This window comes from Dunckerocampus dactyliophorus, chromosome 10 (genome assembly GCF_027744805.1).
Source record: "Dunckerocampus dactyliophorus isolate RoL2022-P2 chromosome 10, RoL_Ddac_1.1, whole genome shotgun sequence".
Classification (NCBI taxonomy): Eukaryota; Metazoa; Chordata; class Actinopteri; order Syngnathiformes; family Syngnathidae; genus Dunckerocampus; species Dunckerocampus dactyliophorus.
In genome coordinates, this window is record NC_072828.1 from 22,791,643 (window position 1) to 22,819,561 (window position 27,919).

The 27,919-nt window shown below is 42.0% G+C and overlaps 1 protein-coding gene across 9 annotated transcripts in view; it reads right to left on the bottom strand.

The window, feature by feature from the left end:
• Positions 1-4,320: 4,320 nt before the first annotated feature.
• Positions 4,321-27,919, bottom strand: part of pde4ba (phosphodiesterase 4B, cAMP-specific a) — a 195,926-nt gene continuing 172,327 nt past the window's right edge. For 7 of the 9 annotated variants that reach the window (XM_054790341.1, XM_054790340.1, XM_054790343.1 and 4 more), the window contains 9 exons: positions 27,094-27,206; positions 16,358-16,451; positions 12,309-12,592; positions 12,026-12,190; positions 10,954-11,053; positions 10,712-10,866; positions 10,478-10,600; positions 8,909-9,091; positions 4,321-8,827 (listed from right to left, as the gene is read on the bottom strand). In XM_054790341.1, coding sequence (XP_054646316.1) covers positions 8,399-8,827; positions 8,909-9,091; positions 10,478-10,600; positions 10,712-10,866; positions 10,954-11,053; positions 12,026-12,190; positions 12,309-12,592; positions 16,358-16,451; positions 27,094-27,206 — 1,646 coding nt within the window. In that variant the 3' untranslated portion in view covers positions 4,321-8,398. Of the gene's footprint in view, positions 8,828-8,908; positions 9,092-10,477; positions 10,601-10,711; positions 10,867-10,953; positions 11,054-12,025; positions 12,191-12,308; positions 12,593-16,357; positions 16,452-17,095; positions 17,575-21,536; positions 21,710-27,093; positions 27,207-27,919 lie in introns of those variants that run through there. The other 2 variants (XM_054790347.1, XM_054790348.1) reach the window with 2 other exon arrangements.

Here is a 27,919-nt window from a genome sequence, read left to right on the forward strand (position 1 = left end):
AAAAAATGAAAAAAGGATGGAAGATATTCTATCAGTCTGAGCATGTATCAATCGCATGCTAAGTGACAGTTATTTCCCACCCATATACTCCTGATCAAAACATTAAGACCAGTTGAAAAAAGATTAATAAAAATAATTTCCATTTTGCACAGTTGGACCTTCAGGAGATTCTAAGTAGAGTTTCAAAATGAAAAGTGAGAAACCCCAAACCCCACTAAAATAGAAATAAAATGTTCAAAAAAAGACTGGCTAATCACCTCAAAAAGAGTTCAGAGCATTATTGATGCCAGTGTTTCCAAGAGGCTCGTGGTGAAGATGGCTTCACAGAGGGCATCCACTGTCTGGAACTGATGTTCCTTTTTGTAAACTTCCCTTGCCATCCATCGCTAAATGTTCTCAATTGGATTTAGACCAGGGAACACGCAGGATGCTCCAAAAGAGTGACGTTATTACTCTTGAAGAAGTCCTTTGTCAGGCGGGTATTGTGAACTGCAGCATTGTCCTGTTGAAAAACCCACTCAGTCGAGGGCCTTCAGTTATGAGGGATGACCCCTGCAACATCTCCATATAGCCATCTGCCGTTTGACGCCCCTGCGCAACCTGAAGCTCCATTATTCCATTGAAGGAAAAAGCACCCCAGCAAGCATGGTCTTAAAGTTTCTCCTTAGCATCGTGAACTAAAAAGCGAGTGCTTTGTCAGCTTAAATGTTCCTCATCAAACTATGTTATAGAAATTCTGAAATAGATATGACATTCACTTTTAAATTTGAGGACAAATGATACTATGCGATGATGCTGATCATTTTCTTTACCAGCGGAGGGTACTGTACTAGATTTGACTTCCCCTCCTTTTGCCTCAGCGTAATTTGCTTCCAAAGAGAGGGTACACTGGAGACTTTTCAATCTTTGATCCAATTCCTCATCATTTCCCAAGTTAACTATTACCTCATTGAATCCTCTGAGACACACAAAAAAAGAAGTTAAGTGGTGTTTGCTTCGAATGACGGGAAATGCTTCCCTCTGTTTTGGGGTTTATTAGATAACTGTCCTCCCTCCAGACGTCAGTGCCTTTTTAAAGGAGTGACAGGGGAGACTTCCTGTCCCATTTGCCTCGTCTGTCCTTATCCTCCATCTATCCATCTTTCGTCATGCGCACGCAAGCTGGATCATCAAATAAAATGCCTGCTTTTTATAGGTCATATCAAGGGCGAGATGATAGAGACCTGTATTATGGGAAACTCAAGGGTGGGAGCTGAAAGATGGAAACAGCGAATGACAGGAGCACAAGGAGGGAAAAATAACATTGTAGCACCTGATGATATAATTCACTCATGATTTTTGAAGTGGATACAAGGGCAGGCTGAAATTAGATATGAAGGGTCATGGTTTGATTTTCAAACCCATATACATACTGTATATACATAACAGCTATTGCCTTTCATATACAGTACATGACGATTAAGTATACTATTATATACTTTTACATGTCTGGAAGCAAATTATAATATTTTCATTTTTCATTTTAACAGGTTTTTTTAAAGCCTTTTAGACAAACATATTAAATCCAACCTTGAACGATTTAGTTGCCTGTGGAGGATAAATTGGGTTTACCATTAAAATCATTCTTATCACGTATGAAGGCCATAGTGGTCATGTGAGTCTCAGTAACACGTGTGCCACTCCGGTTCATGCTACACATGATCCTGATGAGCTACATGATCCCTCCAGCATACGGAGGATCTCCCTAGGGGTTGAATGGGGCCATAACATCTATGGCGACTACATCACAGACACCTGAATCGCCTCAACTAACTCCTCTCACTTCAAAATAATGAGCAGCTTCTGTTTCAATGCAATGACAAAGCAATTGCTCAAAGTTCAAAATGAACCAATATGTCCAACTTTGTGGGAACAGCATGACTGTGCCCCCAGAGCACAAAGCATGATCCTAAAGGCATGTTTGGATGCGTTTGGCGTAGAAAACCTGCATCAAACGTTTTTTAGACATACCTGTCAGCACTTCCTTTCCCAGCACCTTCCTGTTTGCCTTATTTTTCCCACATTTTAACTTTGATGGCGAAGCAGCACAACTTCTGGTCTGTTCGACAGCGCTCCGGCAAAACTCGGGAAACGTCGGCATAATACCTGTTGTAGCTGGTAAAGTCAGGCCTTCAAAATAAAAGATTGCCCTTTCAGCAGCCACGTAACCGTTACAGACAGTCTCTTTAAATGTGACATTTAAAGAAATAAATTGCATTTATCAAATAAATAGGATCATTGAGAAGTTTTCTTTCAAGGATTTTTGCAATTTGGGTGGTTAGCATGTTGGCCACACATTATTATTCTCTCACTTTACAGGATTTGTGTTTTGTCGTAAGATTTATTTATTTGTAATTTGTTAACCATGTAAATTAGGTGACAAGGTATCTTATATATAAAAATCTATATACTGTATATAAAATCTTGCCTCGGGCACCCAGATGGTCAGGCTCAACATCAATGACCTCTGACATCAGAAATGTTCTTCTGGATGAATGGAGAAGCTCCGATCTTGTAAAAATTCATCCCAGAAGGAGAGGAAGGTGTTATATTATATATTATATAACTCATATTTTCTTCCAATTCCACTTTCTGTGGCTGCAATGAAACATGATTTCAGTGTGATATCACACAAGAAGTATGACTGAACCCACTGTTGAAAGAAAACTGCACTTTTTTTTGTAAATTTGTCCATCATCCAAAATACTGATGTGAGACATGAACACACGTCTTTCCATTTTCCGGGCGTTCTAAAAGAGAGAAAAACAACAAGCACGAGGCCGCTAACAATGCACGTAATGTGCCTATACAGCCCTCTAAAAAAACGACAACAATGTTCTATTTACATAAAGTGACCTGCATATTAACCAAACTACAGCGACATCGTTATTGTAGGCGTTGTGACACAGCGCCTCGCTCACAATGCCTCGCGCCGTTTGTTCTGTTCCTATGTTGTCAATGAAACGTTTAGCACTAGTGCTACATGCTAACGCTATGCGAATGACTTAGTGTTTCACTACAGCTGGATCTGCCGAGCACCCAGCAACGTTATTCTCTGCCTGGGTGGAGTAAAAGTAACAAGTGTTGTCGCTGGCGGCCATGATTAGTGGTAGTAGACGCTCTCTCTATGCTGCTGTTGTTGACGGAAGTAGCGTTCGTTGCTATGGGTTGTGTAAAATCAATGCGCCCGGGAAGGCGACAAAATACAGCAAAAGACTGTATTGAGTGGGCGTGGCCTAGTGGTTAACAGTGGTTTTTAGCATCTCTATGTGGTGTTTGCGTGTTCTCCCCATGTGAGCGTGGGTCCCCCCCCCAAAAAAAAACATGCAACATGCATTAGTGTGAATGGTTGTTTGTTTATATGTGCCCTTCGATTGGCTGGCACTCGCTCGAAGTCAGCGGGAACAGGCTCCAGCATGCCCCCGTGAAAAGCGGCATAGAAGATGGATGGATGGACGGAGTCCATTAAGTATTACATGTTATCATGAATTTGCCGGTTACTTCATGCTGACGGCATGTAAAACGATAAAAAGTTGTTGGGGAGTTTTTGGAGGTGTTTTAATAGGCTTGAAAAGTGGAATAAGTGAATCCCATTACACCCATTATTAGCTGCCTCGTGCTAGCAGTTTTTCAATATTGGTGGTGTCTCAAGGATTGTGGATGATGGGCAAAATTGCCTAAAAAGTGCAGCTTTCCTTTAAAACAGTGGTCCCCAACCTTTTTGACCCACGCCCCGGCCTGTGTTCCCACAAATCTCCCGCGGACGGGGGCGGCTGGGGTGGGGTCATACATTATAGCGATCTAATTTATCTTATTTATTATGTATTGTGTAAAACTAAGACATGAATAACATCAAATTAAAAGCACAAAATGCCGACCCTGTTTGACGTGTGTGCTAAAAGGAAGTGCGCTAGCATGAATTAACTTGAGACAAATGTGCACATTAGCACTCAATAAGTCATCAAAACTTACCTTTATGCATTCCCACATAGTATCAGCATTTGACACCAAATATGAGGTGAAAGAAAAATGGTAAAAATACAATAGTAGTCTATGTGTCCGGCATGAGATAAAGTTAGCACACGCACAACGGACATCCGTCAAGTGAGACGGACGTAACAGAGAGAATCCGGCCACTTTTCAAAATATAACATATAAAAGGAAATCATGGAAATTATTTTGTCTTTCTGTGCGGCCCGGTACCAAATGACCCGGGGGTTGGGGATCGCTGCTTTAAGACATCTAGAGAAGAAGAAGAAAAGCTAAGAATAGATGTAGTATAGTCATGCTTTTAATCACTTCTTAGAAAAATGATCTCAGATGTACTTTTGAACACAATATACAATATAATGCCATACATTGTGTGAAACATTTATTAACCCACCTGCAACCAGGGGCGGACCTAAATGTAATATTGACAAGAACAAAAACCATCTCTCATGCAGATAGTGCTAAATCAGGCTAACCATTTGGACACAACTAGGACCAGAAAAGCATGAACATAACTAAACAATGCTAATACTGAACAAATTTGTATTTCAAAGTTTGGTCAGGAACAGTTCACACAGTAGCACAATCAGTTACAGAAGACCATATTTTGTTGTTAACTCAGATCGATTGAGTGCCGTGCGTATTGTAGCATGCCACCAATACTTTCACGTGATGTGCAATAAGTGTAAAAGGAGACAAGTTTGTGTTGTTGTGTTTGTCAAACCTGCCGCGTATTAGCGATTGCCATTCAAATATGTCAAATAGAAGCTGCAGCGATAAAGTAAGCCATTTGTGCGCTCGGATACAAAGCAACGACGATGCATCCGTATTCCGACATGTCCTCTGTGTCGCATGGGGGTCACCGAACCGCTGCCAGATGACAACCTTGTACCTTCAAACGTATTATTGATCCCGCTTTAAATACAATAAATAGAAAGTCAAATTAGGACGCTGCTACAAGAAAAATGTTCTACAAGAAGATGTATTTTGAAAAGAGATCATTATTTTTTGGGGGATTGAATGTGTTCGGTTATTAAATTTGTGAATGCAGCATTGCAACGAAAGTAACTTTGGAGTTACAAGGTTGTCATGTGACAACATTCCTTTAGCTCCTGCTCTGCTGGGCACTCCAAACATTGTGAATGATATATACACAATGTTGTGTTTATATTATATATTTATATAACAATATATAATACATACTATATATATATATATATATATATATATATATATATATATGTTACATGTATATATACATATAACATATATATATATGTTAGACATCACCTTCAGGTAATGCAAGTGCATATAAATTAAAATAGATTTTACACTAAACCAGTATGTCTTATTTACATGCTTAAAGTATAGAATAAATATACACTGTTATAAACAGCAAAAAAGACCAACTTGAGCTTCTATCGACAAAGAGTTATAGACAAAGGTGAGGCGTGATGGGAAGAAGGATAAGGCCCAATGGTCAACACATCTAAACACACTAAACACACACACCGTGTACAAAACCTCCCACACTGCACTTTCATACGACACACTAACGATTGCCAGTTAACTATCGGAGCCAAGTTTGGTGAAGTACCATTTTCGGACGTCAGTAAACAAGATGTATGCATAAAAAGATGTGATCATTAACTTGGTTGTGGAAGCAAGATCTACAAACCCTTATCTCTAAATACAGAAATCGTGTTTTCCAGTTTTCTTTCAAAATACAGCACCTCATTTCCCTCAAGTACTTCTATCATGTCTATCTGTGTCAACTCATAATAAACTGCCCTGGAAACCTGATGCAGCGGGAGCGGGGGGAGGAGGGAACAATGACGTCAAAAGGGAGGAAGCAGCACTTGAGGGATTTTCATAGCAAAAAATAAAATAGCTGGCCTGATTGTTTTGGGTTGTGTGGATGGAGCCTGGGGGTTTGTAAACCAAGTGAACAGTGGCACTGATGAGGCTCTGGGAGCGCCTTTTACACCGGCAGCTGTTAGAGCACCTTTAATCATGTCGTCTGGGCCTGATTGCACAGGGGCGGGAGGGCGTTGCATCAGACGGGCCTGGGGTCAGGACTAGTTCCAACTAACAGGATTATTAAGACTGCAGCATACCTGCCAGCTAAAAATAGAATCACGACCAATGTGCAGGTCGTCCTTGGCAGACTCCATCTTTGATTTTACCATCAAAAAAGTCCCCTGTTAAGAGTAAATGGGAAGAAAAACTAGTTTGTTTGTTTAACTCGGTGAATTTTAACTGATTCGTCTTTGACTTGTGCAACCCCCTCGAATAGGTTATGTGAAAATACAGCGGAACCTCGGTTTTTGGATCCCCCAATTTTCATCTTACGGTCGTCCCTTGTCACTATGCGGTTCAAATTTAAAAAGAAATGAATTAATAAATGATTGCTGTTTCATGGTGAACTATGACCTATTATAAGTAAAAAAAATATGCATATTTAAGGACATTTTATGTATTCTTGGCCTGAATTAAGCATTGTCAAGCATAAAAAATAGGCTAAATGAACAAAAATACAAATATAAGGCATTCAGAAGACGCATTTAAAGATGTGAGATGTAGTAGTCTACACTGGTCACTAGGTGTCAGTAATGTTACATTGATGAGACAGTAGCCAGCAAGTACGCTTTCCAGAAAAAAAACTGCTAACGTGTCAGTCTATGTTATGTCTTAAACAGCTTATTTACTCTTACTATTTCTACTATATTGGGTAATGTGAATGTAAAATTGACTATAAGGGTGTTATTCAATGTCTAGGGGGCGCTAATAATGTTAAATACCGTATTTAGGAGGTCGTAAACAGGTTTGCTGTGCTATTTATAAATAAAGAACACTACTTCTCGGAAATTCACTTATCAAGTTCGGGTTTGGAACCAATTTTCCGATAGTTGGTTTTCATTGAAAAGTTCAGGCCTTTCGCCCGAAGTCAACTGGGATAGGCTCCTGCATACCCCTAATAAGGATAAGCAGCATGGAAAATGGACGGATGGATGAAAAGTTTTCAAACATATCTCAGTTCTCTTTGCACGAAACAAACTAGTCGGTTTGCCCTTTACTGTATCGTGCCACGAAAACGAGTGCCCAAACAGAACACCCTACATGTTGCAGATTTTTTTTCTGGAGTGCGACTGCCAAATGACCCGCCATGGGGCCAAAGAAAGCCGCGAGTGCCGGCAATTTCATAAAGAAGGTGAGAAACCCTATTGAATTTGATCTTGCCAGGATGTATGGGAAGTCCACATAAACAATGCGTGCGTCATTTACATGTATTTTGCATTGTTTTCTGCAGGTAAAAACTGTAAGTATTCTCTATAAAACGTATTTTTGTTCATATATTTGGGTGTCAAATTGGATTAATTGGATTTACATGATTATTTTTGCACGTTTCGGTTTGATTGACAAAAAGCGAGGTTCCACTGCATTTTCACGTAGCGCTGGGACGATGCTTGATATCATTTGGAGTTTCTCTCTTTTGTCTTACATGAAAAATCCAACACAAATTCCAGTTTTGGTGTGAACGGTTAGGAAGCCCGTGAGGTTTACTGACTTGATATGAAAGAAAAGTACTAAGCTGTCCAGTGTAATACTTTTTCTTCATCACATACACGTTTTGAAGCACACACGCGCTTCAAAGCGAAAGTAACAACATGAACCACAGCTAAAATAATGTTGTACGCAGACTGAATTTAAATGTGCGCATTTATATTTCCCTACTAAGAGGAGTTTGTTTGTCGACGTTGTTTCTCTATTGCCCAATACATGGAAGACTGTTCTTTTTAAAACATACAAAAATGGTTTTACCCTCTCAGATAAGAAAAACATTGTACAGACACACTAGAGTGTTCAATAAATTAAAAAAGAAACTATATAAAGACATTAGTAAAAAAGGCACACAAAAGTTCTTTGACAAATGGTACAGGAAAAAAGTAAACACTTTCTCTTGCCATACAAACGTGTCTCCATCAGTAGATCATATTATCTGCTATTTCTATATCATATCTATAAAAAAAAGTCTTAAGTTACAAAATTTCTCTCAGTAGTGTCAATGTTCAGTTGCTGCCGGTCCAGGAAAGATACATTTCCCAGACTGGCCTAAATCCTTCACGTTCCACCGTGTGTGTCCATCAAGACTCTAATGTTTGCAGTCATTATTTCCTGAGAACTCTGAAGCCGCTTCTCTGAAACTGTCCGCCCGTGTCCGGCTTCAAAAACACCCGAGTGCAAGACGCGCCCCCGTGCGGGGCCAAAACTAAGCCTTTGCTTCTGCGGCCTTGTTAAAAAGCACAGCCGCAAGAGGATCTCCCCTCTTTTTCCAAACCTCTTTCAAATGGGCGCATGTGCGTCTGCCCTATGTGTCTGTGGGTGAGGCCTCGTGTGTCACGATCTCTATGGCCATCGTGGGCTCCATCATGTCGCACTCCTCGTGATCCTGATAGTCCAGCGGAGGAGAGCGGGACTCTTCTAGGCTATCCTCCTCTTCATCTATCGCCTCCTCATCGTCATCCTCCACGTCACCGTCTTTCTCTATTCCATCCAAGTCTTCCTCCTCCAGGGTCAGCTCAAACTGAAACTTCTCCCCACCTCCTTGCCCGCCGGTGCCTCCCCCGTGTCCGTGAGTTCCCGGGTCATAGAAGGGCGGCGAGGGGCTCTGGGGAATCATGCTCTGGTACCAGTTCCTGTTGTCCTCAAGTGTGTCCAGAATGTCCTGCGCATCAGGATGGACGAGATCGGCCCAGGTCTCCCACAGAGGGTGGACGATGTAGTCGATGAAACCCACCTAGAGGACATTGAGATGTACAAAATTAGACGAGACCGTCTTTTAAAATGCAGGTCTTGCGCTGCCTGTGGTGGTTCCCACCTGGCTCTTTTCAACGGAAGCCGTGTGTTTATCGCACATGGGGCTGATCTCCATCCCCCTCTCCCTCTCCCGGTCTCCCTGGTGGAAGAACTCCTCCATTATCCGGTCGGTCCACTGACGATACAGCTCAAGGGACTTGGTGGGGTTACTCAGGTCAGCACAGTGAACCATGTTTCGCAGCACCTTGAGAAAGGATGACATTTCAACGTGACAACATCGTACACACGTTCTTCTAAAAACCCAAGCGTGCACCGTAGTACCTCGGTTTTCGAAGGATTCAGAAACATGTCTTGGTTTGCATACGCTGTCTCAGGTATACGGCGAGGACAGTGCGCCTCACAAACTAGTCAGTTTGCCTGCGCATCACGTGCATCATCACACAAAACATGACTCAGTCTCTGTGCAGGATGGATAGTTGGGACACTACAGATAGAGTCCGGCCAGAGAACCCTTTAATCATCATAACGTGTGTGTGTGGTTTATTGAACGCACACAGAACGATAAACAACTCTGTATCTCTCTCCTTTCTTCCCCCATAAAGCATTGTGTGCCCTATGCTGATGGGGTGTCCAAGCGCGCTGCGTGTTAAGTGAGTCTGTGCTTTAAAAAAAGATTAAATACGGCCAGAACTTGGATAAAGAAGGTGAGAAACACGATTGAATTCAAGAAAGAAGTCACAGTACGAATGCACAGTCCGTTACAATAGGAGTGCAATGTTAAGATTTCTTAAGACAGGTTGCAGGGGGAACGGTTTAAATGAGACACAACACAGAAAGTGAGACGAGCCACCGCGTGTAAAGATGATTGCGCCTGCTGCTGAAATTTACAATAAAGCTCAAGTGAGTAAGCATACGGCTCTAATCGGCTGCTCGTTAAAGGTAAGTTTGTCACGGACTAGAATGAAAAAGCACCCGCGTGGCTTTTCCATCCCCTCCCCTCGTCCCTCAGCTCATCACTGTGTTCACTGACGAGCCTTCAATGACGGTAAAAGTGACGTTAAATGTCCATTAATCCACGTCATTTGTCATTTCCATGTAGTGTATTTTCTATGGTTTTCTGTATGTCAAACCACCATTATTCTCTGCAACATGTGTTTTGCGTTAATATGTTTGGGTGTCGAATCCATTTTTTTCCTTGATTTGATGAACGATTCAATTAATGATTCGATTAACGATAAAAACAGAGCTTCCACTGTAAATGATACTTAATTCCTGGTTAAACTGAACCTGTTTCGATCACAAAAATGAAGACCAGTAGATTGTAGATCACAATAACTCCATTTCGAGGAGATTTGGTTGTTGCAGGACAGACAGAAGTCGAATTGCATCATGTTCTTTGTTACCAGGGAAGGATGTTCTCTAACAGGAGCGTAATAAAGTCAAATCCAGTAAGGGCGCTTAAAGGTAAAAAGAAGATGGATCGAGTGAGAAAGGGAGTGACGGTGGGAGCAAAGGTCAGCCATGAAGAAGGCTGGCTAATGGCCACCTGCTGAGCATCCTCCACCAGCACAGGCAACCGATTAGAGCCGTTAGTAGCAGGTTAAAGGAGAGGTGCAGGCTCAGCTCTTACCTGTATTCTGTCTGTGTAGTTGTCGAGCAGCAGCACTCCTGAGCTTGTCACCTTCTTGGTTTCCACCATTGTCTTCAGATCAGCCAACAAACTCATGTGTTTGGACATGTCAGTGGCCAAAACCTGGACAAAAAGACAACTGTTGCTCAGCATCAGGTCATTTCTGGCACATGCACTCGTGCGCACACATCAGGAAAGACCCACAAGACAACATTATGGATGAAGGTGTCGTACCATGTCAATGACCATCTTCCGCAGGGACTGTCGCTGCTTTTTTGTGAGGTTCTGGAAGATATCGCAGCTGTCTTCCTGCAGGAGTTTGAATCCCACAGCCAAGTGATGATTCTCCAGCACAGACTCGTCATTGTACATCAGCGCCAGCTCGGAGTCTGGACGCAGGTGAAAAAAGAGCATTAGACACTCTCACCGATGCTGAGGGACCCTTAATTGTGACTGTTGTAACATTTCTGACTTACTGGTGTTGATCAGGAATTGGTTTGATACTCCAGGATGGTCAACATCGTGGATGGCTGCAGCAAAGATGGCAGCGAGGATTTCAAGGTCGGTGAAAACAGCCTGTAAAAAAAACAAAAAAAAAGAAACAAGGGAATTTAATAAAGAAAAAAAAACATGAAACATGAGTAGTGTCTAAATCATGGGTGTCCAAACTTTTCCCAGCGAGGGCCAAAAACGGTAAAATCAAACTCGTGTAGATGTGCTAAGAAGTTATAGATATATATTTTTAAAAACTTTATGTTACAGGTGACGTGTATTATTACTTTTTCTTCACTGCTCCTTTTTTTTCATTTTTGTCTGTTGTTGTTTGTCAGTTTTGTTCATAACGCTGTCAGTTTATTCCTATAATATTTGGACTTTATTCTCATCATTTTTCCCCAACCTCATTTTCCAAAAATTGCAACTTTAATTCTTTCTTTTGTTACTAATATTGCACATTTTTTTGTGGAAATTACATGCTTTGCTTTTTAGCATTACTTTTTTTTTTGTCACAATGATCATGTTTTTAAATGTTAATATTATGTCTGTATTTTTATATCTCTACTTTAGTCTCGTATAATCACTGCTCTGTTTCCATTTTTCTTGTTTAAAAAAAAATATTAAAAAATAAAGGTTGAATTGTATTTTTAAATTGTGCAGAGGACTGATAAACGGGCCACGGGCCACACTTTGGACACCCCGAATGTAAATAATATGCTGCTCAAACAGTTTCATGTGTCTGCTAGTATGTCAGGTTTCATCTGCATGTGATCATTTGGCTCCAGTACAAAAAGTAACATCAAGAAATATTTAATTAAAAAAATATATGACTTTATTTAAAATGTTTTATGAAATTATTAGTATTTTATAACTCGTTGATTTCATACGTGATAAATGTTTGAACCTTGGAGTCTCTGATTTCTGAGCACTAGTGTCCACCAGAGTAGGTGGACAAAAAAAAAAAAAAAAAAAAAAGGCACATTATGTCACATTTGGTACAAAGAAGAGCAGTCATCTATTGGATGTAATATACTTATGTAAGTTCTTACTTACATCAAGGGCTGGAGTGGAGAGGAGGATGTGCGTGGACTGGGCTACGTCAGCCGCATGCAGGCTGTTATGGTAGGCCACATCTGAATGGTAGTGATCTTCCAGCGTCATCATGTAAGCCACAAATGTATCCACCGGGATTTTAAATGTTTTTAACAGGTCTCGCTCCTTGGAAACACAACATCATAACACACGTAGTTAGGGATGAATAATTTAAGTAGAGCCGTTTAAGAAAACATGTCAAGCTGGAAGAGGAAAAACAGCAACGGGACGGTAAGCTTCCTACCTGAAAGATGGCGTACATGATGCAGGTGAGCGGTCGGCTGTTGGAGTATTCGGAAACTGTGAAGATATTCAGGCCCCACTTATTCAGATCCTCCAGCTCTTTGGACAGCAGCTCCTCCTTATCGGTTTTGACCCCGAAACGCGAGATGCTGCTGCTGGAGAGCGACGATCCGTGGGAGACCTTTTTGACCCCGCTGATCTGTGTCATCAGTTGCTGCTTCTGCTGCTTCTTCTTCTCCCGCGTCTTGGGTGTCGGCGATGGTATCTCCACCTCATTCTGTTTGTCTGGGGTAAGAAAAAAAAGATGCAGTCTAATTTAATAAGATGTAAAAAGGATGGGGTGGGCGAAAGAGAAGTCCATAAAGGGCCATTTAACCTCACATAGTACACCTTTGTTTTCATGGACATGCTATCCGAGAACCAGGCTGCACCATGGAAACACCTGCAACCCATGAGCCTATCCCGAGGCACACCCCGCCCCCCCACATCCCTTAGCAGCTTATCTGCTTTCATTCTTACAGGTCACAGCATTGACAGTATGTCAGCTGGGGGCCACCCCTACGAAGTCCTATTTTTTATGTGTGTTCAATCACTGCCACATCACATTAATGCCAGTGATAACAATCATGATGAGTTGGACACCACATCATTTTTAGATATTGATACAGAATGAACTTATAACAATTCAGTCACGTCGAGTAATTTGGCCCCATAACTATAGCCAAGCGTCTTGTTTCGCAGCACACGCTGAATAACGCGCTTGATGATGGCGGACACAAGTGGATTTCCAGAGTTCCTGGACTTGCTAGCAGACATCAATAACGACTTCCACTGCAAATCATTTTACTGGACGCAATTACAGTTAATATCAGAGCCACTCAATAAAACCACGACACTCCTGTCAGGTTTTTGTGGCCTTATTTTCCCAATATCCAGGATGAAATCATCAATCAAGAAAAAAACAAACGTCATCCAAGATTCATTTTCTCATCACTACACCTCAAGGATGTAACAAATCCAACCATGGAATTTCTATTTCCATATTTCCATGACGAACAATTTCAAAATACGCATAGAAGAATATCTGTAAGTTCGAAGAACATGCCATATAAAAGGAATCTAAAAGTATTTTAAGCTATTTTATAGGCATTCATTTGGCAAAAAAGGCAACAATTGGACCAACATTGGACTAATTTGAAATTATTTGTAATAAATGAAGTTTTTGCAAGTGATTTAAGTGTGATTATAAAGGCTTGGTGAGGCACCCTTAAAGCGCTTCCAAACATGATCATAGACTACAATAATAAGTGAAAAAAATAATAATAATAATAATGGGGACAGAAAACATAGCCTTTATGTCTGGAAAGTGCAGCAAACATTCAAAAACGTTCGCTTGAGCTGACTGCACACGAGAAAGAGCTGAAGGAAATCCTGCAGTGAATGCCTGCTGCCATGAAAGCCCCAACTCAGCTCATCACTGCCTTATCAGCCCGTGGAGGGTTATTCAATTACCAGCCGGAATTCAAATAATCACTTTCATTCTCATGCTCTCCCACTCCTCTTGTTTTCTTGTCTGTCTCCTTTAATCCACAGTGTTCCAGCCAGTCCACTTAATTGGCCAAGAATGGCCAATTAAGTTTCCACAGACATGTGCTGTGTGGGAAACAAGACAAAGAGCAGAGCAGTGCATCGCCCTCTAGACGTATTTGACGCCATCGTTGGCACTACCGCTGTGTTTGTCTGAGGTCTGCATTTGAATGCATGCGTTTGTTTTTTTCTTCATCTATTTCCAGCGACGCGCTGCCGTTTGCTCCACGGTTAACTGGTCAAACTAGTAAATGTTACAACTCCATCCCTCCGTTCCCCCTCCCTCCTTTTGCTTCTCCCATCACTTCAACACTGCTCTATTACTGCATTTTCCCTCACTTTGTGGATTATTTCCAGTCTTATTCCGAGTGGTTTTGACTATTTATTTTGTGCAAGGTGGCGTATGTCATTCATTATTTGTGATTGGAGCAACTGCATCAATGAAATGACACGTCTTTATTATGCGCACAAATGCGGTCGTGAGAGTTTGACTTTTGGATTATTTTGAGTCTTTGTATTTCATTTATATTACGACGTGTTGGTTACCATTACAAATTTGCGAGGGATGATCGCATTACTGTCGTCCTATGACGCAAAATGCGCGTGGGCACGGAATCGTGCCGCGCCCTGGCCCGTCATGTGAAAGGAGGGGGAGTGCGCTGTGCTCAAATTCGCTCAACGTGCTGTGCTTTCGGTGTAAAGTCGGGCCCAAGACGTACATTTGGCCGAGTGCGAGTACACCCCTGGGTGGTCAGCAATAGTTGATGAATGAACGTTGAAATGTTGCAGTCCACGACGTTGATCATAGCACCCTGGTGAACCACCGTGGAAGCCATTAGCGACAAAGCACCAGTTGCCAAAGGGATTTTGTTGGGTTTTATTGAAAAAGTAGGGCAATTTAATAGTAGAAAACTGAACCACATTGCACAAGTTGATGTTGTGCCAAAATATAGGATTTTTGTGTGTAATTTATAGCTGAATAAACCTATTTACCCACTATATTTGAAGAGTGTGCTGTCTTTGTATTGGAGTGCATGATTTACTAGAAAATAGTTGCATTTGACACAATGGAAATGTTGCAACCTAATGGATAGTCCCTCTTAGTCTCTCTTAGTCCCTCTTAGTCCCTCTCGACGACACATTGTGCTCCTTTGCTGCAATTTTTTTCAATTTGAGCAAGTATAAAACTGCTAAGATTCTATTCTTGCCAGTGCCTTCTCTAAGTGTTCAGTTCTTCTATTTGGCACTCTTCTTTGATACGCTCTCCCCTGAGCTACACAGATGCTGCTGAAATAAAAGAGGAGCTTTAGCATAGTCTCCTTTCACAGTATGTTCTCTAAGGTAGGTGTGTTCCAGTGCGATTAAAGGAAACATGACGCAATGATGAGAACAGCTGTAGTGGGTGGACAAGCACACATTAAGTCTCTCGACAGGACTAATCTGAAAGCCAGCCGAAGACCGACTCCAATATCTTATTTATCCAGGCAGTTATCCAAATTCCATGAGCAGAGTTGCTCTCTTGAACTGTATTCCACGCGGCCCAGTGGAAATAACACTACACACAGCTTTAGATTGAAAACATCTGTAAAAGATGAAAGCGTACCAATTGGTCAGCTATTATGACCCCGCCTGATACACTTCTTTGCCCTCCTCACGATATTCTAAGTATGTGCGTCTTTCTTTCTTTTTCTATCCTCCTCTAAAGCCATCTGAGATCGGGAGGAAGCGTCTGCGCTGACAAAGATGCTCTAAGATGGAGATGACTCACACAGTATGGGAAATGCCAGCAAAGGGGGTTCCTCTGTACCTCTGTTTTCCGCTTCACTGCAGTCACTTCCCTCCCTCTCTCCCTCGTCTCCCCTCCTCCTGCCGTCTACGATCAAGCAGTGAGGGATACGCCATCTACACGCCACCGGATCAGGATGCTGATCGATTGGAAGCACAGTGGCTATAAATAGACCTAACCACCTCCAAGAGGATTTGACCTGGAATCTATATTTCCTTCCTCCTTGTGTCAATGCCAGTTTGAATCCACTCGGCGACCATTGTTGATTGCCGCAATTTTCTGCTATAACGAATGAATGAAATATAAACATATATGAAACTAATTACATCCATTCTCAAATCGCAAACCCATGCTGTGAATCTTTATTCTGAGCAATCGTTGAAGATTTTCCCTCTCAAAATCAATGAGCATTGAAAGCCTCACGCAATAAACCCAGATGAAGCTCAGTGGCGCAGTCGTTAATGGTACGCCCCCACAGAACAACATTTCAGCTGCAGAAACTCACACAGCTTAGCATTATACAAAAAAAACAAAAAACAAAGCAAGATGAAGCCTTTTTGTGTGTCACCATATACAGTATATTTTTGGTGTACTTGGTCACTCATTGGTCACAATGAACATTTGTGAATGTGTTTTTGAGTACACGTAACATTCAACGTTTCCATTTCTTACATTACCTAGGAAGGTGTTGGAGATGAATTCGGACACCTGGTTCCCGGACCGACTCATCTCTGATAGGTGCGTCAACTCCCGATTTAACATTCTCTTAAACTGCAAGAGAGAAAGGGGAGGGTGTGTGGGGGGGGGGTTGGGAGGAGAGAGAAACAATGTCGTCAGTTTCCAGAGAAAACCTTGGAGAAATGATGGCAGAAAAATTCCATGGAAAATTTTATTTCGCCAGCTATTTTATTGGTGTAGAAAGTGGAAGAATACCACCCTGCCTCCATTATTTGTCACGGGGGAGATTTTCATCTTTTAAAAACAGTTTTATTACACCCACTAACATTTTTTGGAGGGTTTACTTGCACCACTGTGCAAAAGAATTCCAATGAAGTGCAAAATCTGCACCCGTTCCTTACAGCACAACATTTCAGCCATTTTTTTAAATTACAAAGCAGATTAAAACGTAACATTTTGGATGCAACAGACAGTACATTGAGATCCAGGCCACTGCAGTAGCAGCTGTTGACAGACCGATGCATGCGCGTGCACACACACACACACACACACACACACACACACACATCAAGCACATAGCTCTGCAGAGGGCTCAAAATGGAGTCTGAGCCACCAACAGTTTTTAGAAACAGAAATATCACTGCAGTGTCCTACAAAACTTCAACATGACAACTAAACTGCAACAAATGCCTCGGCCTTGGAGGTACTGACAAGCTATGTAGTTAAGAATTACACACCTTAATGTAACCCCAAGAGACTGACAGCAGGTAATTGGCTTCAGGCATTTTGGATCCCGTTTTCTCGTTCCTAATCAAAGCCAGAATTGTAATCCACTTGGAAGAAAAAAAAAATAGAGGCAGTCGAACAGGATTCTGTCAGCGCCCCAAAAAAGTCCTCTCCTTGTGCATTTCCTTTTCAGCGGCTAAGAGAGCAGCTTAATGGTGGCTCACTCTCCCTCCTAGCAGCAGAAAAAGGCCGGCCTGGAGTCTCCATCTCTGTGGATGGACGGCTGGATGGGCGGATGCGATGGGAAGACGGGCACTGGAGATGGGATCCAGCAGGCTCACGAGGTGGGCTGGAGCAGCAGCTGTGAGCCGTGAGCGGAGGGACTCACAGCACACTGATGAATAATGGAGAAGAAACGACCAGGGGAGAGGGGAGGGAAACAGCGATAGAGACAGGAGGAGGAGATGGAGGAGGGAGTGAGGCAGCGATGTTCATCTGACTAGAGGGGGGGTTCCTCCACTGGATTTGTCTCGGTTCGGTGCTCTCGCTGCTGTGGCGCTCGCCCCCACCACCAGCCTCCTACCTCTGCATGTTCCCCCTCCTCCCCCTGCTGTAGTCTGCCAGCCCCAGCAACACACCCCATGCAGAACACGTGATTTGACAGAAAGTGGGGAGCAGTGGGTGGCTTGGGGGGGATCCTTCCAGCTTGGTCCTGTGGGTGATGGGCATGGGGGGGGAAATTTCACTTCTGCTCACGGTTGATGCAGAGACAACATTGAGTTTCTACCCGATGAATCCTGAATCAATTCATTAACATCGAATTAAACTGTACTTTTAGTGGAAAGGTGTCACCTGATACACTCTGGAGGTTTTTACCCTTCGCTGAATACAACATTAAGTCAGCCATTGTGAGATAACGTGCCGGGGCTTCCACAGTAAAAAAAAAAAAAATGAACGGTGGTCACATTTTCAGGAATGTGACTGTGCAGCATCTTATCCTCATGATCTATTCTCATTTGGTCCACTCCCTCCCCTCTTTTGTCTGCTAACATACGGCGCCCATTGTTGAGAATTCATAAGCCTGTTCATACCATATTATTGTCAGAGTGTCTGTGCAGGGCTATTTTTACCAGCCTGCACCAAGGAGATGACTTCAGTGTGTGACAAAGAGAAAGAAGGAGAGGTGGGAGATAATTGCATCCTTTCCCAATTTAGGTGACATCAGCCCACTCATTTGTCTGTCTGCTGTGTATGGGTGTTCTGGTAATTGGGACAAACACCATGGCAACAGCATCGGGCAGCCAGGATGGATGTTTTCAGAGAAGAGGCTTCCCCTTTTCCTTTGGAGGCAGACATGTGTTTTAGTTGCTGAGCTGTCAGAAGGACACGCCGCACACATCGCCTCAGCTCACATCCACCCCATGCACAGGCTGAGCCCCCCTCCTCCCTTCACTCCGTTTCTCCCTCACTATCCACCACTTACATGTCGATTTCTCCACTGCCTGCCACTTGCCAACGCAGTCATCAATCTCTGTCTCGATGCCTCACAGGCACGATCAATGGGTTGTCCTCGAAGTATGCGGACGCTGCTGCATTGTGCAACGCTGGGGCCACCTGACTGGAATATACTCTTACATCAGGGCCATGAGCCAGTTTTCACGAAGGTTGCTGCTTTTGTCACGACTCAAGGACGGCAGCTTCGCGGGGAGACCCTCCTGCTGCACAGCCATATTCATTTTTTTTTCCCTCATGACAAAACACAAGTTCCCAGACATGTGCATGGGCTTGTGAAGGGGAGATGAAAGCTGCTCTGGGAGGATTCCAGCTTATCCTCCCACTGAGAGAAAGAACCAGAAGCAGGAAGACGATGCGAGAAAAGGGGGCGGGGAAAAAAAACAAAAAGAGCAAGAGAGGAGGCAGCTCTTTATATAATACCGCTCTGCATGATATATAAAGAAACCACAAATAACAGCGAGGGATGTCTCTCTGCGGTGTGTTGAAGAGCTACGCTTCCCTCGAGGCTTACAGAAATGCCTCAGTGCACAAGCATACAGATAGAGGCGCTGTCAAATGCCATTATCTGCAGTTAGGCAGACTGGATGCTGTCACATGCATGTTTAAACACACACGACTGTAATATTTCATTTGATTGCTTATTCAGAGGCGGTAGGCAGGCGTGTTTTTCTCCGACACCAGAGGATGACATGGTGCCTACAGCTCGCTTCACGTTGGATATTTTTGAACACTTTATGTTGAATATTATTTTACTCATGTTTCAGCATTCATATCTTTTTCCACAGCCTCTCCGTGTTTATTTGGCGTGGTCTCTTTCATTCTCTCGGTCTGCCTCAATGTCTCTCCCTCAGCTTGCAGGGGGGGTTGGCTTGATTAAGCACAGAGCCGCTGTGACGGAGACGGAGAAGGTGCAGGGAGCCTGTGGCATTTTGGTCAGAGCAAGAAAAAAAAGAAATAACACCGCACGCCTCCATTCAGACGTGATCCCATCAGACAGCTCACTGCAGAGGCCAACCAGGCGCATAGGTGGGAAGCAGAGGTGGATTCTCCCTCCCTTAAACACGATACTCTTTATATCCCTATCGGTCTATCTATCTATTTCTATAATGATGACTATTTTTTATCTAACCTCTTTTTTACCAACCGTTTCTTCAAAATAAACATAAAAAGTTGGACGTTGAGGCCACTAGTGGGCGCCCTGTGTCAAGCCTGCTGCAGAGCAATGCCCGTAAGCAATGAATGACTTAAACTTGTCTTTACACAACTTAGAAACTAGTATAGCCAAGTGATGTGCAAACTTTACATCAAACTTTTTCTTCAAATAATAACTGTGTGATTCAGTGAGGAAGTTCAGTCACACATTTCACACAAACTTGGATCGACGTCTTTTAAACAACAGAAAACAGAGCACGTCATATTTTCCCATCAGAACAGGCTTTTTTTTTCTTCTACAATTTTGCTTCATGTAGTTGGCCAATTCTTGCTTAAGCAAACGTGGTGCAAGGTGGTAAAATCCGTTAGGACAATTACACTTGGTCATGATATGACTTTTGAAGCCTGGGACTTTTTAAATTAAGTTTAGCTACGAGACTTGGAGACATAAAAGGAGGACAACTCTCTCATGAAGCACCCCTATCCTTTGTACCTTTTTAGGTTAGAACATAGCACTTAGTAGGGTGCGCTAATGGGTTTGGAGGGATACAACAACTAATTAGGAAATACACAACTTGCAAAACTACAAGACCATGTAACCAGAGCATAATTGAAGTAAATAAAGACTTAAAAATGCCATGCTTTTTTTATAATCAAAACTTTACGCTCTCATAAAGCTTTACCACCCAAAGTGGCGGCCTAGGCGAGAGTTTATTTGGTGCCTCCTCCATTGGTGACTTAAATATGCTTACGATTGAATCGTAATTGAATTGAATTGAATAGTCGAGGTTGTTGTTTTGGATTTGTAAGATAATGCGTCACCCAATTTATATGGTTAACAGATTACAAAAAAACCCCCAAAAGTCTAAAATACATTATAAATACCCTGACCGTGAAATAAAAATCCTGTACATAAGGGAATAAATAGTAATAATAGTAATACGTTATAAATACAACAATCAATACCAAACAATTTAAGTAACCACTCAGTTTGCAGACAATAACTCATTTTACACTATACACTAACTACAGTATACAGTATATATGAAAGGAAAATAAAACACCTACAGCATATACAACAAAAATGATGGGGACTTATTTGTTATCATTTGCAATATAAATCGGGCTTTGCTTTACATTTGAATCACTGTGAGCGTTTCCATTTTAAGAGTTCATGGTAACAACTAGTATTAATAGAATTATATTGCAGGTGAATGTTTTAAAAGATTTTTGGGGCCCCTTAGCATTTGCCTATATTGCCTGATGGGCCAGTCGGCTACGGACCACAGTTCTATTCAGAAGAAAGTAAACACAAATGGACTAAAACCTCATCTGTCTGGCTTGGGCTTAAATATATGCATAAAAACTTTGGACATGTTGACATTTGCTCTCACTTTAGACAGAAATAGAGCTACGGGGAGACCAGAAAAGCAAAAGAACAGAGGTGTAACTAACTACCAGATGGGTTTCTCAGGGAGTGAAAGTGATTTTTTGGGACAAAAGTGAGTAAACCGTCAAAGGCTGGTTCATCAATGTCCAATAAAAATTCATAACTGCTGCACTGCTGCTTTTTTGTCAAGCAGCAGTGCTTAAAAGCCTACCACATGTTTGAGCAACTGAAAGAGTAAGACTGAAAGCTCTCACAAACTAACTGCACAGTACTTACTCTAACCACAGCGTCTACAAACAGCAGACATTTGGCACTCAAAGACATTACTCCCAAACTGAAAAACACCTCATTACAAATTCATCTTTATCAAAGGAAAACGTGTAAAGGAGGTTTACCTTTCTCCAGCCATTGAGCTTCCCTAATTTCCTCTCTTTCTTGTCAAAATAGCAGGCTCCCATGTTGTTGCTGGAAGTGCAGAGCGGCCCGTTCAAGTGGCAAAGTGTGACTACAGCATGAGTAAAAGGACCAAGCCTGGACTCTCTGACGCTGGGAAACGCCACAGCTAGAGTGACTCAATTTGGGCTGTGAGGTCTGACTAGGCTTTACCTCATTCAGCATGCGTTTGTGCGTGCACGAGAGAGAGAGAGAGAGACCTCTGCCCCATGCACACTCCCTCTTGAGGGTAGTCCCGCCTCAGTACTCCGCCTTGCTTGATTTTTCGATTGTCCTGCAGCCAGCACGCACAGCTGCCTGGTGTACACAGTCTCAATCCAACTGTTGAAAACAACATTTCGATGTCGTATTTAATGAAAGACTTGTGCTGTGATAACTGTATTTACTCCTCAAACACGTTCCTTTCGAGTATAACAACTGGGCACTCTAGCATGAAACACAAACACACAACTGAACCACTATTTCCCAACTCTTACACGCTTTGTGCACATCACACGTGTCGTTCAAACACCTACACAAGAACTAAGTGTAAGGACAGCAACGTACGGCCACTGTAAATGAAGTTCTTTTATTTGCCCTGGACTGACTTGCCGCAGGTCTTGCTCATACACCGTGATATTTACACAGCACATTCACAACCCTTGAATAAGGGACAATGAACGACAAGCAGAAAATGAGACACACCTGTTTAGTATTGTGTTTGGATGGTGTAGAACTGCGCTCTTCATGCTCGGTGCTTCAGATTTCACGGCTTCACTCTATCGTATCATGCTGTTTCGTGGTTTAATGCGGCCTATTATTAGTCAAAAGATATGCATATATGCAACTCGTAATGTTGATAAACTTGATCGCTGACTGCTGTGGCCGCAACTGACGTCAAAGCTGAAAGCCCCCAACGTCACTTCCTGTCTGCAGGGAACACATTTATAGCAACGCACACAAGCACGAGTCTTATTTATGTCTTAAAGGGCTTATTTATTCATATTATGTTGACTATATTGGGTAATAGCAGTGTAAAGTTGATTACAGGCGTGTTATTTCAAGTCTCGAGAGCGCTGATAATGTTAAAAACCGTATTTAGAAGGTTGAAAACAAGTTTTCTATGCTCTAACTACGAAAATATTCCCTTTATAAACAAGGAGTCCTACTTTGCGGCAGTTCACTTAACCGCAATAAACGAGGGACTACTGTTTCCAATATTTTGTGCCATAACAGCTAGTCACCACAACGAGGACAGAACTCAGAGACCGTGGCAGTAACATCTAGCCCTCACTTTGACCTTGGACGTAAAGCTGTAGCCACTCGCATTTCGCCTTCCTTCTTCTCTTGTTTCATACATTTGCCATCCTAAATACGAGATGTCAGAAGGGTCATGTTCGCCAATTGGTAGTATTTAAACCAGGTCAGATGTAAGGGGAGTAGGAGTTGTGTAATTTTTCGTTTCAAGTAGAAACAAAGCTTGGGAGGAAACGACTTGGATTTCAGAAGCTTTATCTTATTTACATAAACAGACGTGTTTGATGCGGGTTCCTCGTCAGTTTGTTGGCTCCACATGAGGTTACGTGCAGAGATGTAACGTGTCACTTTCTTACCAAGTCTAAAAATGGATGCATTATGTTTCCAGTAATTATCGTAGCATGTGGAAAAAAATAGGTTTTTGTCTTGTCTTCCATCCATCTTCTGTGCTGAAGAATGCTGAAGAACGTATTTATAAACTGGAGCCTATCCCAGTTGGCTTCAGGCAAGAGGCAAAGTACACCCCGGAGTGGTCGCTAGTTAATCACATGACATATAGCGCATTCACACCTATGGATGATTTAGAGCAGTGGTCTCAAACTTGCGGCCCGGGTCATATTTTGCGGCCCACGACTAGACATGGAAGAGTGCGAATGCTATAAAAATGATATGCTTCTAATTGAAAGACATGAAATGTGTTTTCTGAACGAGTATAAACTTTACTGTTTATCAGACACTTAATCTAAAATGCTGTTGCACTTATGTTGCACTAAAACAGTCTCATTCTTTTTGTACCATTGCTGCTTGTATTCTGGTTCAAATACGCTGCAGAAATTCCACCCACTTTCTATACCGCTTGTCCTCATCAGGGGCACGGGTGGGTGGAGCCTATCCCAGCTAAATGCAGCAAAATACAAACTATGACATTATGATTTTTGGTTCACCCTATCACCGTATCGAGGTAGTATCGTTATGGTGAGCCATGCATTGCATATCGTACCGTATCGTGGGGTACACTGAGCTTCCCAGCCCTACTCCCAATACGTCATGCGGCCCAGCCCCACCCAGACCCTACTAACTCCTGACCGTGAGGCCAACATCAACCAGTCTTCCTATTTTATTAATTAAGAATTTCAACCGCAGACTAAACACACACCATTTCTGAGACAATTATTGATTCTGTAAATATTTCTTCATTTAAATGTAACTAATACTTAATAGTTAAATGAGTTAACTACTGAGAGAGGAACTCGTTCAACTGGTTGTCTGTGTTGACAGACAGGTGACCACAGCGACTGAAATGAACAAGAACATCCTCAGAAAAAGTGCCGTCATGAAGTCAATGTTGAATCTTCCTTTCTTCGAGGCCCTTCGCTGCCTAAAATGACGTTTTCTTAAATCAGCACAATAACATTTTCTCACCAAACCCTCCTGCTAGGTTGACGTTCCTCTCCAATTTTGAATCAACATTTGCAAAAAGAGTGCAGGTTGTCAGGGTCTCTTCTCTCTTCAATTGCCATTGCTCGCTAGCAAACTAAATGCTGCATGCACAATCCAGGTTTAAGCCCTAAATGTGCCTCACACAATTATTATACACATTTTAAATCAGGGGTGTCCAAGATGTGGCCTGTGGCACATTCTAAAAATACAATATAATAACAAAACTACTAAAAAAAACAACCACAACAGTAAAAATGGAAAAAACATCAGTAATTTTACACGAATCGAGATAAAAACTGTAATCTAACAAGAAAAGTCATAATTTTATGAGAATAAATTTGTTATATTATGAGGAACAACAATGTCATTTTAGTAGCATAAAGTTTAAATATTAAAGAAAAATTACTTTTTTTAAGTTTTAAAAGTTTTTTTAATGAGAAACAATCAAAATAAAGAAAATTCTGTTGGGGAAAAAGTTATAATATTATGGGAATAAAGTCAACATTAGGAGGACAAAATCTACAAAGATTAAGAAGAAAGTTGAAATAATTAATACATAAAAAAACAACAGCAAAAGTGGAAACTAAGAGCAACGCCTGAAGTTCATAATAATAAGACACTTTTTCATCTATATCACAAAGCTGAGAGGATGTCTTTAAAACTTCTGAGCATATCTACATGAGTTGGTTTACAAAATATCAAAGTGGCCCTTGCACCCTTTCATTTCAGTATGTGGCCCTCGGTTTGGACACCTGACTGTAGAGGTACTCAAAATCACCAAGATGCAAAATTGCAACGCTTGATGAAAAAACATCAGTGAAGCATAAAGACATAAACAAGTACAAGTAGAAATTGTGGTACATGTACACTGTACATTTTACCTATATTATCGTTTATCTATAAATTCTTACTAATTTAGGATGAATGAAATGTATTTTCTGCATGTTTACAAAAAAAAAAACAAAATTTGACCAGAAATCTGCAATTTGCGAAGCCGTTAATGATGAATCGCGAATGTGAGAGGACTGACTTAACAATTGGTCCAATCTGACACAGCGAAGGACACTTTGACGATCGATGCAAAGATGTATAATTAGTAGGGCTGTTAAAGTTAACGTGTTAATAACGCGTTAACGGACGTTTCCTTCAACGGCACCATTTTTTTGACGCACGATTAACGTGCCCACATCCTGTTTGACCCTCGGCCCACACCGTAGTTTGAGGAAGCACAGGGGCTGCGGTTGTGGAGCGAGAAGCGGGAACAAATAAGGAGCAGAAATAGGCAAAGAAAAGGGTATTTTGAATGGTAAGTTTAGCTTCAAAGCCCTGGCAGATGGCTCTCTCGACGAGACCAAAGTTATCTGTGTCGCTCCGAGTTGAGTTGTCACAAAGTACGTCGCCTCGCCGTTGCCAGGAAGAAGAAAGAAGTTACTGGCGCACTGCAGGTATTTTTTAAATTGGCATTTATACAGCGGTATCTTGGCATACCGGTGTATCAACTAACGAGTGTTTTTTAGATGCGAGCCGTCTTTCGGGTGATTTTTTTTGGTTTGAACTGCTAGCTAAGGCCCATATTTCCAAAATTGATACCCCTTTACAAAAAAAATTATGTAGTTATTTCCAAATTATATTATCTTTAATTTTTGTGTTTTCATTTTTGGTTGGGGACCCCTGCCTGACAGCATGCTTGGGGACTGAAAATACTGTAAGAATGACACTTTTATACAAATGGCTTCTTTATTTTATAATGTAAGATTCGTGTCTACATCAACAGATGAAATTGTACAATCGTATCGTTTGTACACTGTATCGAATCCCTCTGTTTTTAAAATATATCATTTTTGAATCGCATCTTAACCCGTGTATCCAGATGCGTATAGAAGCGTTTATATGCACAGAGATTTACATTCCTACTTATTATACATAAAAACTTATTTCTATCTGCAGTTAATTGTGATTAATTGTGAGTTAACTATGGACAGACGGTGATTAATCACGATGAAATACTTGAATAGACTGACAGCCGTAACAATTACATCTGTTTGTGCAACAGATGAATGCTTTTTCAAAAATACATCTGCTAAATTGCTAAAGCTAATAAATACACCACCGTATACAAGCGTCCTACGAGCGTATGCAGCTCTGCACACATGGCTATGATTTTTTTTAAAGTTTTGTGATAAAACGCAAGACAAAAGTCGTACAATTAGGTTGCGACTTTAACCGTTTTTACCAGGTAACGTCTGGCTCAAGGAGAGATACCAGTGAGAACCAGGACCAAGTGTCACGTATCATTTTCTGCGCGTGAACACACCAATGTTATGGATGACAAACATTTCATATTTGTTTCTAATAAGTAAAAAAAACAACAACGCTATGATCTTATCCCACACCACGGCGTACCCTCCCCGCCCTCATCCACCACATAGCCACCCTGCCCCGAGGGTATGTAATTTACAAAATGGATTAAACCCTGTCAAACAATTGCGGTCTAAAAACACACAACGAAACCAGCATAGAGTTGTGTTTTTAGCTTTTTAAGAATAAATTAAAAATAGCTCATCTCTTTCCTGCTCACATCCGCACTCAATATAGAACACTTCGCACAATCTGCAACAAGTTGATGTATGATTACAGCAAGTATCAGTGTGTCATTCATGGAAAGATAGTCCTGCAGGCTGTTCATCAAGATGTGAGGGCTTCCATTTTGTCACTTCCTTGATTAAAAATGATGTGCACTATAAATAAGGGCAACATGAGCCTTTCATCCGTACACACAGATCACAAAAAAATAAAAAAAATCAAAGATCCAGCTGGCCCTACCTTGGTGGAGGCCATGTCGCTGACTGAGCGATAGGTCTGGATTGTCTCCAGCTGGTCCAGACACCAGTCCAACTCCTCCATGGTCTCCATGGCCAGCTTCTGGTACGCCTCATCTGTCAACAAGCAAGCAACACACCGAGAAACGCGGTGAGAACAGACTGCACACGTGGAGACCGAGCATAACGCAACGCAGGACGGTCCATGTGCAGCCTTCCAGTCATGTTTGGAGTGTGTGCTGCAGCTGCCGCTGAGGAGGGTGAATCATTAGGTGGCACCCAAGAGTGGTGCTCTCATGCTTCCAAGGAGTAGCTGTGGTGAGCTGGTTGGATTCAAAGCTCTCGGCCAGGAATAGGAGAGCAGAGGGCCTGAACACGAAATTCACCCTGTCCGCTTGTTTGTGTCATACCAATTCAGAACAACTTGTGCATCAAAGAAAAGAATATTTGATGGGTGTAACTTTAAGGCTTACGCCAGCTTAGTTATTACTTATATGATAGCTGTGCTTTTTGATCACAAACTGGACATGAATAGCTGTTGTGTTATCCTGCACGCACACACACACACACACGCACACACACACGTGTCCGCTGCCCCTGCATTGTGTGTACTCGGGGTATCCTAGCTGCAGAGCACAACAAGGCCGCATGCACTGTGGCGACCTTAGCGCAGCCACGTAGAATGTGTCCCCTGCTCTGATCTTCTCTCCATCAAAGACGTGAGGCTGTTTGCTCTCCCAAACATGAGAGGCACCTGGCAGCCTGCCCGCAGCCTTCCGTCACTCTGTTGAGGGCAGCGAGAGACACAGAGGAGAGGCTGTGCAACTAGT